Source organism: Podarcis melisellensis (assembly GCF_964234715.1).
Source record: "Podarcis melisellensis genome assembly, chromosome: 7".
Taxonomy (NCBI): Eukaryota; Metazoa; Chordata; class Lepidosauria; order Squamata; family Lacertidae; genus Podarcis; species Podarcis melisellensis.
This window is the reverse complement of record NC_138539.1, coordinates 60,931,044-60,944,425: the sequence shown is the minus strand read 5'-3', so window position 1 is coordinate 60,944,425 and position 13,382 is coordinate 60,931,044. Positions and strand designations below refer to the sequence as shown.

General features: G+C 44.7%; 1 protein-coding gene across 7 annotated transcripts in view; it reads left to right on the top strand.

Moving 5' to 3' along the window:
- The window catches only part of PHACTR1 (phosphatase and actin regulator 1), a gene marked incomplete at its 3' end in the record, with an annotated part of 241,570 nt that overhangs the window by 108,374 nt on the left and 119,814 nt on the right, over window positions 1-13,382 (top strand). The window contains exon 1 of one of the 7 annotated variants that reach the window (XM_081918230.1): window positions 9,561-9,826. The exons of 5 other annotated variants lie outside the window; for them this stretch is intronic. Coding sequence is in view for 1 of the 2 variants with exons in the window: in XM_081918228.1 (XP_081774354.1) it covers window positions 10,232-10,343 (112 nt within the window). Of the gene's footprint in view, window positions 1-9,560; window positions 9,827-10,102; window positions 10,344-13,382 lie in introns of those variants that run through there. One more of the 7 variants, XM_081918228.1, reaches the window with a different exon arrangement.

The window sequence follows — 13,382 nt, the reverse complement described above, 5'->3', positions numbered from 1 at the left end:
AAACTTGGTGGCCATCACTGCATCCTGTAGGAGTTCCACAGTTTAATTATGTACAGTGGTACCTTGGGTTAAGTACTTAATTCATTCCGGAGGTCCATTCTTAACCTGAAACTATTCTTAACCTGAAGCACCACTTTAGCTAATGGGGCCTCCTGCTGCTGCTGCCATGCCGCCGCAGCACGATTTCTGTTCTCATCCTGAAGCAAAGTTCTTAACCTGAGGTAATATTTCTGGGTTAGCAGAGTCTGTAACCTGAAGCGTATGTAACCTGAAGCATATGTAACCTGAGGTACCACTGTACTGTGTGATACACACACACACACACACACACATATACACACATATATACACCCTATTTGTTTTATTGAAACCTGTTCTAGCTAGTTTTAATACTGTGTTTTTAAATTGTTGTAACCTGCCATGGGACTTCATAGTGAAGGGTGGGTGAGAAACTGAATAAATACATTATATATATGTGATACAATATGGATCATATCAAGCATATACATACATTGTATATATACATATATATATATACAACCCACATTAAAATATCAAATAAAACAACCCAGAAGAAAACATTACTGAAGAAAGTCAAATATAAAGTATGCATTCAAAGCAGCATAATTAATAGGAAGTTTAAAAAATTATCTTAAAGGTTTCAAAATAAAACATTGCAAGGGAGGTCAGCTACAGAATGCACATTCAACACAGCAGACTTAACACAAGCAAATTTATCCTGAGCATTTCAAAAGAAAACATTGCTCATGGAAATCAAATATAAAATGCACATTTAAAACAGCACAATTAAGCAAGAGAAAAAAATATTGTCCTAAGCATAGAACATATCTGTTGTGGTTGCTGCTAATGGTGGTTCATGGCAGGTGGAAGCTCAGGCTCAATAATCAGGGTCATTGACTAAGAAACAGCCAAGACAGCTGCTGGCCTCCTCAGCAGCCTCAGATTTTGTAGGTGGGGTCAATCAGGGCCCCACCCTCCCAAAGCCAGGTTGAAAAAGGCCTCAAAGAGATACTCAGGATGCCAACCGCTGTTTACACCAGGGAAGAAAGCCCAAACAGGTAAAATATGAATGAGTTATGGTATCTATCTGGCAATGATTTGTTCCCTGGATTCAATCAAAAAGATACGATGTAAATTGCTTCTAGAAAGTCTGGTTGCATAAAATTTACTGCAGCTTCTAGAGAAACAGAGAGAATAAATGTCATAACATTAGATTTCCATTTCAAAAATCTAAACTTTATTGTTTTCCATATTTTATTTGTTTGAAATGGTTCAGAACCTTGCTATTTTTATTAGCAGTAACTTTATCTTGTTGTGGCTATAATATGGATTGAGAATTCTTTATGTCAAAACTGATATACTGTAATGTGATGATCAGCATTCAGAACAGAGGCACGTAAGAGAGAACAGGGATGTCACTTGGTACATAAAAGGTGAGCTCTCTTGCCCTGGCCTAGAGCAAAGTTCCAGTCCTGTTTGGGTGTTTGGCTTACTCGTGTCATCATAGTCACATGACTCCCTCCATTCTGATGTGTCGCATTCCACTCCGAGTGTTTTAAGGGGTGCAAGGGGTCTTCACGAGGCTCCCCACTTTAGAACTTGGCCCTCCAACTTGTAACAGATATAGCTTTGTAAGAATGTGTTCATTAGGCAAAATTTGGATGAAAAGAAATTCACAAACTCGACATTGAAATGTGGAGAACTTGAGCTTCAGGTTGGAAAAATGAGAAACCTGAGAAAATCCAAAATTGACAGGTTAACCAATCCCTTGCCTCTCCCCACCTGATGAAGCTGGGATCTAGTAGTTGAACCAAATACACCTGCATTAAATTAGGTTCGTCTCAGTAAAAGGAATGGAACACGTTCTTTCTTGTTTAGTTGCGTTATCCATTGATAACCCTCACCTGTGTTTCTTGACCTATTTTACTCGTATCTCTGTTACTTGACCTGTTTTATTATTTATACCTGTGGTACTTAACCTGTGTGGCTCCTACCTGCCCCTTACCATCCTAGGGCTTCGTATTGCGCTTCTCCTTTAATGAAAGCAGGAGACTTCCTCCCCCCCCCCCTTGGGCCTCTTAAAGGGTCAGGGCATGCCATAAACTGCTAAGTCTACTTGAAGGGAATCCTAACAGAAGAGATTCTAAAAGTCATCTAAGACTGTTTTGCTTGCTTTGGGGATGTATTTGCCAGCATGTCAATGTTGACAGAATATTAAGTGTCCCATCCCTTCGCCATATAATTGGGGAAATGGGCCATAGCAGGATTGTGTGCTCCCTCACGAGAAGTGCTGTTTCAACATTTTTGGGGAAGATACAAAGAGATTTCAGGCTATGGGTCAAGATTCACAGCAAAGTTAAAAGGCCTGTTCGGAAGTTCAGCCAACAGGAATGGATGATAAGCCTTCTCTGCTGTCATACCTAGATTATGGATTGCCTTGGCCTGGGGGAGTCAGGTTATTCTCTTCCTGACACCTTTCCTTATGAAGCTGGAGACCTTCTAAATCTCACAGATTTTTGGCCTGCTGGATTTCGATCTAGGGTTTTTTGTCTGATTATCCTGGTGAGGCTTTGAAATTGGATTACAATACTAAAAAATGTGTTTGTTTGAATCAAAGCATATTTTTGTTTTAAGACTGTGGATACCATTTATAAAAAGACAGATCCGTGCATGCTTGCAGGTGGCTTGGAACCTGTTTAGGAAAGTAAAGCAAAAATAATAATTGTTGCCTAGTCTTCATTGGTGGAATAACAAGCTTATTTGGTTAGATTTCTCACTCCTAAATAAATGCAAGGCCAGATGAACAAAATGGAACAGGAACATTCCGGCTCACATCAAAACTCCACCCACGTATCCTCAACATACTGCCTAACAGCTAGGAATGGACCCAAGCCTTGAAATGAGATCTTGCATCAAATTCCAGCCTTCCACAAGGCAGGTTCAGCTTGAGCAATGCTTCAACAGATCATGGGCAGAATGAAGTACTGCAGCAGTAGGGTTGGGTGGGTAGGCAGGCAGGCAGAAGTAAGCTTTTACACCACAATCCTAACCATGTCTACTCAGAAGTACCAGTAATTCCTGCTTAATTAAAAGGGTCTTCCTCCTAGGGAAGTGGTGTTAAGATTGCAGCCTTGGAATATGTTTAAATAAATACATCTTGCAGGGGGTGGGTAGAGAGAGAAGAGAAATAATTTAATCCCCAAAGTACATATTGTAGGAGTCTCCTGGGTTGGTTTGCATGTAATACTAACACTAATGCACAGTTTGACATTGCATGAATAAGCCTTAAGGTTGTGTACTACTTCCTCCACCCTCTCATTTCTTCTTCTTAGTTAACTCTTGACCATTTCATCATGCAGGGAGAGAATGCATATAAAGGGGGGTGGGGGTGGAGGCATTGCAATGGCAGGCTCTGTTCCCAGTCCAGTTGGAGCCTCAAGCTCAAAAGGGAGCCTCAAATTTAGACGCTTGCTATCTTTTTGACATTCGAGCAGCTTAGCAACTTGTTTTTGTGCACACTGGGCCAAATTTGAGCAATTAAGAGATGTGATTTGGTAAAAGACTATCATTAAGGCCTAAAAGTCTTATTGATTTAAATGAAGCGTTTAGCGTGTCAGTTTCCAAAGGCAAAGCTAAGGGGAGACGAGACAGTTCAGAGACGGAGGGCGAGCTTTGCATTTGGAAAGTCTCTGCTTCACTGTCCAGCATTTCCAGTTAAAAGCAGGAGCACTGCCTAGGGCGGCACTGCCAAGCTAGCCTCCTGGCTGCAGCATCACTTCTGTTTACCAGAGAAGTACGGAGGTAGGTAGGCCAATAGAAAGGGTAGACTTGTTCAGATACACTGCCAATCCACTGCTCTTGCCAGTGTGCTCCAGTTGTCCCAGTCTCACTGTGACCATCCCAGTAAGCAATGTGATGCCATCTCTGGGGTACCATCCAGCCCTGCCAGTTGTCCCTTGTTGTCAGAAATATTCCGGCCATGGAACTTGGAGATCTACCACCAGTCACAATAGGCTATACTGAGCTTGATAGTCTGATTTACTATAAGACAATTGAATAGAGTGGGCAGAAATGCATCAAAAATGCACATTAACTAGCTTAACAAATAATGCTTATATGTGACTTAATGGCTTGACCCCACCACGAAACACTGGTCCCAACAAATAATTTGTTTTAGATTTTGCTTTAAAAGAAAAAAAAAGATGAGAAAGAGAATTCCCTCCCAAGAAAGAGAATTGCAACATGATGGGCACCTTATCAAAAACTCCTCTTTTAGTGCACTTTCTCTTCAGACTTGGTGAATGGATAGCACCATCAAGAGGGCCGTTCTGTTGGAGCATGGCCTCTTGGATATCTAAGGCCACCTGGCTGCTATGCAGTCTAGAACAGAGTGGCAGCATACAGCTCCCACCAGTGTTGCAAACAGCAGTGGTCAGAGGGGCAGTGGTGCTTGCCTGACTTCCCATCACCTTAGGCTGTTGCCACATACCAGAGGGATAGGCAGTGAGGTCAGTGTGGTGCAGTGTGCAGTGTGGTGCAAGCACACCGGCGAAGCCAGTCTGCTGCTTCTACCAGTACGGTTGCACCATGCTGACCTCGCCACCTCCTTTCACTTCCTGGTATGCCGCAGCAATGCAGATGATAGGTCAGCTAAGTGACACCATTATGCCCTGCCAACAGATGCATGCTACTGATTGCCAAAGGAACAGAGAGTACTGTATAGTCTCACTGGTGTACAGCATTTGGTTTAAGCAGACTGGATAAAAGAGGTGGACAAAGCCACTCAGAGCAAACAATATGGGTAGTGCAATTGAGCATATCTTTTATTGCTAGCAGTTTCATTATTTTGTGTGTTCCTTCTCTGCTTCGTTGCCTTTTGTGATTATGATCTTTAATCAGTAGGCAGTTAACACCTTAGCAAAGACCAGTGATGTGCTGCAGTTTCTTGGCATTCTAAGAACTTTAAAAAGAAGCAGCCCAAACACTGCTGGCTTCATGTTAAAATAATTCCGAACAAATTTTGCTTTGTTAAAATTAAATGTCTATATACATATGTTTGCCTTCCGGTTGCTGAAGTTTAAGGTGTCCCAGAGCCACATCTTCATGCTTCCTAGAAAACTTGAATGGATAAGAGTTTGGGACTGCAAACAATACCACTTGAAGTAAAGCATGCTATCATCTAAACGGGGTTCCCCATAAGGCCATTAAGCCGTATGCATCACTGCATGTGGGTGCAGGTAACTGGAGGCTACAGTTCACCTCGGTAGCGATTTCTAAATCACACACGCACCCTGGAATATTTTTTTAAGCAATTGTTTAATTAGCATTACTATAACGCATATTTATCAAAGAGCAACTGGCCTTTGTGAAAGAAAGTTTTTTCAAAAGAAAGGCCTTGATGTAGATCCCCTCTGAAGGTCTTTCAAAAACAACCTTTCTCTCCTCCTTTCTGCTGCTGTCAGCCTTTTTCTTCCTGTCCCATCATGCAGTGGGAGAGAAACAGGCACTGGCAGCCACAATCTTCCTTCACAAGTTTAATCTGAAATAAGTAGCATTGAGTTCAATGGGTGTGCTCGCATGATGGCGTTGTTGGGATTTAGCAGAGAGGAGTTCATGGAGGAGTAGAGTCTTTGCAAGCTCTTGTAGGTGAGAGAACGGTGGGTAACATGACCTTGAGCCTCCTTTATCCATCTTGGCCCTGTCCCCCTTGTCTTTTCCAAGGCAACAGGGTCATTAAAAGTGAAACCCAGTGTGTCTGTTTTGCCCCCTTCTCTCCTGGGATGCAAATCAGCTTTCAAAAGTTCCTGAAACTCCTTTTAGAGACAGTATGGCTTTTATATTGCCAGTGTGGTGTAGTGGTTAAGAGCGGTAGTCTCGTAATCTGGGGAACCAGGTTCGTGTCTCCGCTCCTCCACATGCAGCTGCTGGGTGACCTTGGGCCAGTCACACTTCTCTGAAGTCTCTCAGCCCCACTCACCTCACAGAGTGTTTGTTGTGGGGGAGGAAGGGAAAGGAGAATGTTAGCCGCTTTGAGACTCCTTCGGGTAGTGATAAAGCGGGATATCAAATCCAAACTCTTCTATATTGCTGGGAATCACAAGTTCAGCAGAGCTTACTCCCTCATAGTTTGAATGGCTGACGGTGCATAGTTTTGTCATTATTCAAATGCTATCTATAGCTTTTACTTTCACCAGTAACAGTTTTCAAACCAGGCATGCAAAGCCTAGGTGTCAGTTTAAGTAAAGTTGAGGGTGGAAATAATTCTCAGAAGTGTGGTAGTTGCCATGCAAGTGCAAGAGAAAGAAAAGGGGGCGGGTTCAAACCAGTGTTTCAGTGTTGTCCTCCATATTAAAGCTGCCTTATGACATTCAGACTATACAGTGTTTTTTTCTGGGGGGACGCAGGGGGAAGCATACCCCTAAACATTTTGAGAATCTAAGTTTGGCCTCATTGCGGGGCAGTATTTCAATATGGGTAGGAAAATGAGAGTTCCTCTAAACATATATATATTTTTTTGGGGGGGGAAGCACTGAGACTATATGTCCAGCACTTCTCTCTTGCTTCCAATAGATTTTATGTTGGAAATTAAATTAAAATACTCCTCAAGAGGCTTCTTCAGATTTTTGGTGTGATTTTTTTTGAAGTGGATATGATTTGTCCACCTTTGTCAGAGGTACATTTGGTTGGATCACTGGATGGAAAGTCACCCTGACTGTGGCTGCACCCAGGACGTGGAACTCTGCCATGAAAAATCCATTTGTGGGTCTTCTTTCATCACCTCCTAAGGACACTTTGGCAAGCATTTGTTAATCTGTCTGGTTGATGACTTCTGCTCTGTCTGCTTGCAGCATGTTTTCTTTTTCTAAAAAAATCTTTTATTGATTATTGTTTTTTTCTTGGAGAAGGGCTATAGTTTAGTGATAGAACAGCTGCTTTGCATGCAGAATGCCTCAGCATCTGCAGGCAAGGCTAGGAATGAAACCCTACAGAGCTCTGTCCATCTTGAGCAAGATGGACCAGTGGTCTGAGGGACTAGTGGGCTGACTCAGCACAAGACAGCCTCTTATGTTTTTAAATTGTATAGCATTAGCTGCCTTGGGCATTCACAGATGGAAAGGCAGGATATAAATTGATGAAAATAAATAAGCCAGCTATTTAAGCATTCCCCGTGGTGGCACAGTGGGTCAGTGCATCTGGATGTTAACCAGAAGGTTGGTGGTTTAAGCCCACCCAAGAATGGCTGTGGGCAGGATTCCTGCATTGCAGAGGGTTAGACTGGATGGTCTTTGGGGTCCCTTCCACCTCTACAATTCTATGATTCTATTATTTTCCCAACCGTGCCTTGTCACACTCAGAGTACTTGAATATAGAATATTCAGGTAAATTTGCTTCAATATAAATCCATCATGATGGCGATTCTGCTTTTGAAGGTAGTTGCATCCTTAAGTATAATTGATACAGCTATAGGAATCAGAGTGATGTGATTCAGGCAATTTGAATGCAGTTCCCACAAGTAATTTGTGTAGATTTTATTTCAGAGGTTTTTGTGGAAGTAATGGAAGGAGGCTTGTTGAAGGCTTCTGTGAATTGCATACCAAGGGGAAACTCCTTAATCATGGGCAGGGCTGACTTCAGGAGTATATGAGCTCTTTCTGCCCCACCCCTCCAATCACAGTGAGTGACAGGCAGCCCCAGCCTCTCTCTCCTCCTCCTCCTCCCATTCTGTTCTATAAAAGTCCACTTTCAGTGAATGGGCAGTGGGTGGGGCTGCTCCACACACAGCTGGGAAGGAGGAAAAAATGGTAGCAGTGCACCCAGGAGTAGTGGAAGCAGCACTGTGGCGGTGGAGGAGGTGGAACAGCAGTGAAGAGGTAGCAACATAAAACCACAGAATTGTAGAATTGGAAGGGCCCCTGAAGGTCCTCTAGTCCAACCCCCTGAAATGCAGGAATCTTTTGCCCACGACCTTGAGAGTCTAATGCTCTAGACACTGAGCTAGGCCAGGCATAGGCAAACTCGGCCCTACAGATGTTTTGGCACTACAACTCCCACCATCCCTGACCACTGGTCCTGTTAACTAGGGATGATGGGAGTTGTAGTCCCAAAACATCTGGAGGGCCGAGTTTGCCTTTGCCTGAGCTAGGCTGTTGGAAACAGCCCGACTCTGCCCTTGAGATAGGGTAGGTGGAATGAAAGTATTATCGCAAAGTGTCCATGTGTTCCATGTTTGTGTCTTCCCTACTTTTGTGAAGAAAGGGTTGTTGGGATCGTCATCCGTGGATTTCACAGTGGGCAGAGCAGATACAGTTCTTGACTTGCTCCAGATTTCCTTCACCACAGGTCTAGCTTACAAAGTGTTTGAAAGAGGTTACCAGTGTATTGCCACCAGCTGAGTGGTTTTTAGGTGAGGTCTTTATGGAGAGCGATGTCCTCGGGAAAGGCTCTGAAGAGCGAAAGCAATCAATTAATTTAAGTATCAAAGCCATTAAACCAATTGCACGGAGAAATCCATTAGCTGGATCAAATGGCAAAAAAGGGGGCACTAATTAATAAGCTAAGTATAGTATAAATTAAATAGTGCTGACAGTTCGGTAAAGGCGTTAAAAATGTGTGAGCGGCTGAAATGGGGCACTGCAAAGTCCAGTGGAACTATTCTGTGCAATCCAGTGAACTTAAACATTTGCTCTGGAAGACTTGGAGGAGCTGAGACTTGAGTCAGGATTGTGGAAAGCGGAGTTCATTTCTGCTCAGCAATGGAGCTTAAACTGTGGCCTTGATCAATCGCTGGGTTGTATTCAGCTACGTTGTAGTCAGACTAGACCCACTGAAACCAATAGCCTCAAGTTAGTCATGTTTACTACTTCTATTGTGAATAGGACTTAAAATGAATACCACCTTTTCTTTCTGTCCTGCCTTGGAAGGCTATTGTGAGGATAAAACAGCAGACACTCCCTTCCCCCAATGTTGAGCAACAGCAGAATAAATGAAAAGGTGTTGGGCAGTGCAAAGTTTCACCCACCATGAATTTTTTTGAGGATGACTCTGTGGGCAAGCTTTGTTTGGAGCCCACAGTTGCAGTCAGGAAGGCTCAGATTGCACTTGTGCAAAATCTTAAAATACACATACAGCCTAGTAAGAAACACTCAGTGCCTCCACCCAAAAGCTGGCAGTTTTAGCCAACTTGGTTGTTTTCTGGACTTCCTGTGGTCTTTTGTATTGCTCTCCAATTTGGGGGCAGGTGAAGTTGATGCTGAACAGTGCAGGTCCTTGATTTCCCCTTATGGAAAGGAGTGGTGAAAACAACCATGGAGCCTGCTTAGTTAGAACACACTATTCCATGTTGCTGTGATTCGATTGTGGCTTCCCAGAATGTAACCCACCCCCCTCTCCCCACAACAGCCTGAGCCCAGTTTGAATTATATAATTGTGCTACTTTGAGTCATGTGACTGGCTGAGTAATTCCCTGCAGAAGGAGACAAACTGCATATTAAAAAGCAGAACAAATTGTATTTAAAACTTATTTATTTCCCCACCCCAAAGAAAGTAGCATGCTATTTCCATGCAGATGCATCTGAAGGAGTCAGTTACTGCAGCAGCCACATGGAGGCTTGATTTATAGTAGAAAGCAGTGGAATTGGACAGGGAAAGGGCAAGTGCGTAAGGTGAATAGGCTGGACCTGTGGTTTCTCCCCCCCCCCCCTCACAATCACGCGCTGCTTCTGAAACTGGTTGCATCTAATTTTGTACAAAATGAATTGCTCCTTGGAGACCTCTGCCAGGAGCTAGGAATCGTTGCCTGGTGGAGGTAAGTACAGCAATCTCATTCCTCTCAGCTTCCACACTTGCGAAGCATTATTACTTTTTTCATTCTTTCTGGTGACTGAGAAAGCCGGGGAGGGAGAGAGAAAGGGGGTAGCAGCTGGCATGTCTGGAAACCACAAGGGTTCTGTGAAAGGGACTTATTTTATTTATAGGGTATATCGGAACGGGGAGAGGCACAAGTTGAAAAATCAAACATCATCGCCCTTTTGCGTTGTTTCTCGGTGCCTTTTGAGGCTGCTAATTAGATTTGTTTTGCTCAGGCTTCTCTGTGAGTTAGCTGGTGAAGAATTGCCGCTTGCCATCTTCCCTCTCCTGCTCCCCATCAGCTGAATCCAAAAAAGAAGGGGCTGGACTGGCAGCACTGCAAGTCTGGTTGTGTAGTGTATGCATGTGCTTTCAGAGCACGGCACTTAAAGGGACTGTTGCTCAGTTTCAGAAGGCACAGCTGTTGCTGGGAGAGCCAGAGAATGTGAAAGAAGCTTTGTGGTCTTTCAAATCAGGTAGGCAAGATGATAAAATACGCGTTTCTGTTGCTATCAAGTCGAATTTTCCCTCTCCCTCTGCCGCTCAACATCACCTCCTGGTTCTTTATCCATTTTGTTTGAATTTACAAGATCTTTCCGTCTGATTGTATAGATCAGCCACAGTTGTCCATGACAGCTGTTGCCTGTGCCTGTCCCCAAACGCAGCATGTATGAATGAGTGGAGGGCAGGAACAGTTCTGGCAACCAGGATTTGCAGACCAGGAAATGGAATTCTGACCCAAACTGAGGTGTGCAGTAAATGATGGATCCTAGCATACATGATCCTCTGGAAAACAGAGTTGTTTAGAGGACACATCAAAACCGGGGGGGGGGGGGGGGAGCTTGTGTAGCCTCTATGTACCAAAAAAGAACAGGAAAAGAAATCAATATTCTGTTACTAGTGGTGCCATTGATACACACTGGTTTCTCTTCAGGTATAAATCTTTTGCCTTTTGCTAATGGTACCATTGATGGTATTGGTGGTAGATGAGAGGGCTTTGCTGCAACATGATTCACTTTAAAAAATGTACTGCAGTGACTGGCTAGTATGTGAGAGAGATTTGGAGTGGGGAGACTTGGAGTTCAATTACCTCAGCCATGAGATCAGCCTTTAAGCTCACTGTGCAATCTTGCATAAGACTTCCACACGCTCTCACTCTCTGCCTACCTTAACCTCCGCAGGGTTGTTGTGAAAATAAATGGGAGAGTGGAGCCCAAGTTCTTTGGAGGAAGTTTGAGATAAAAATGTAATAAATAAATAGTATCCTAAGAATGTGGTGGAAGTGTCTGAAAATAAAAGGGGGGAGTTTTCTCCAGAAACAAGCATGATTCTTGTTAGAGGAGTCCAAGTCCAGTTTTAACTTCTATGCATTACACTCAGGATGAGTACAATGGAAATAAAGGCAGCTTCCTACATGTCAGGACTGAGCTGTCAGCTATCTGAGGGTGCCACCCTCTACCTAGGGAAGCTGGCGGGTAGGATGGGGCCTAGAAGGAAACTGGTGCCAGGGTGGGGAAGCAGAACCTCAGAACCAGGATTGGCCCTCCAGGACACACTCTCTCTCTCCCTCTGGTCCTCAGGATACTCCCCACGCCACTCCAAGCGCTTACTTTGAGTTCTTTTGCCTGGCTGCAATGTGCCCTTGAAGTGTGATCCTACCTCCTGTGTGACTGAGTGGGCAGCTAAGTGTAAAGACGTGAGCACAGAAACCTCTGGCTTTGGTGTGGCTGTATGCTGATTGTGCAGAGCTTGGAAGGACATTGTTTGCTTCACCCACTTTTGCCTCTAGCTGCACCCAGCACTGACAGGCAGTCCCTGAGAGTTTCCCCATGAGGGAAAGCGGTCCTCAGGCTGGGGGTTGAGGGAGGAATTCCCACTCTCCTTGGCCTGGGGGAACCTGAAACAACAAGGTGCTGGAACTAGATTGGGAATAGGGAGCACACAGATTTAGGCAGAAACAAATCTTTGCTGGAGGACGCAAGTAAAAGAGGGGTGAGTGAGTGGGATGTTAGTCAGTTCGAGAAGGTCCAGAGAAGACTCTTTACTTTTGTAACAGGAGTGGTGGGTGTTGAGGGAAGCTGAAGAGGCATTATCTACCTTCTTCCTTCCTAAGGATTTGTTTGGGCTGTTTGCCCTGCTGACTGGCACCTCAACCCTAAATACATCCCTTCAGGAAGTAGGTCTCTGTGATCCCAAAAAAAATCTGTTCAAAGTCAGCTTTCTTGCAGTAAAAGGAATAAATCAGCTTATATCCAAGCACTTTTGACTTAACTGGGTTGGGGATCAGGGTATAATGAAGCAGAATAGTTTTCTCCCTTCAGTTTGAGCAACAACACTGCACATGCAAGGAGCTCTTTCTAATCAAACACACAGAGACACAGCTTACACTGGTCTCCCAACCAGATTGCTGACCAAGTCCTCACCCACATAGTTTTCATAATGCTACAGCATCTTGTGTTTGCTGGGTCCAGTGGTGCCAACTTGAATAAAATATTGGGGGCGGGGGGGTTAAGCCCCACCTGCACCACACAATCAATCACATGACATGGTGCGCGCGCACACCATTTGAATGGCCCCAGCCCCCTCAAATGCTTTATTGCGTGGGGCCAAAGTCCCCTCAGCCCCTAGGAGTTGGCTCCTATGGCTGGGTTGCAACTTCTCCTAGCTTTGAACAGCAGCAGCTGGTGAAGCAACTCACTGGGAAGAACTCCCAGCCACGTTTGTGGAGAGGGGAAAGCTTGCCTTTACCACAAATGGCCAGGCAGTGGCAGCTCAGTCGGGCTGGAGAGGCTCTCTCAGTCAAGGAGCCTGTCCAAGACGTCAGCCTGAAGCAGAGCCCAAATGGTGCCCCCTACTTGCACTAGGACCAACATTTTTAAAAGTTTAAGGGGACCCCTGACCATTAGGTCCAGTCGTGACCGACTCTGGGGTTGCAGCGCTCATCTCACTTTATTGGCCGAGGGAGCTGGCATACAGCTTCTGGGTCATGTGGCCAGCATGACTAAGCCGCTTCTGGCGACCCAGAGCAGCGCACGGAAACGCCGTTTACCTTCCCGCCACAGCAGTACCTATTTATCTACTTGCACTTTGACGTGCTTTCGGACTGCTAGGTTGGCAGGAGCAGAGACCGAGCAACGGGAGCTCACCCCGTTTCGGGGATTCGAACCACCGACCTTCTGATCAGCAAGTCCTAGGCTCTGTGGTTTAACCCACAGCGCCACCCAATTCCTTGATTCATCTATCCTCCCATTGTGGTGCTGTCTCAAGCAGGTTGCTTCCTCCTGCTGCATGGCAGCGCTGACCTTGCTCAGTAAGAACCAGACAAATCTCTTGGCTGCTGTTTGGCTACCATCTTCCAGTGCAGCCTGCTGATGTCAGTGCAAATCATTATGTGCTGATTCATTTGCTTTTACATCTGGATCATTGACAAACCATGGTTAGAGCCATAACTTGGCCTCGAGAGGCTGTTGACATCACGGGCATGGGATGATGGAACTTCTGAAGCTCACTCCTGG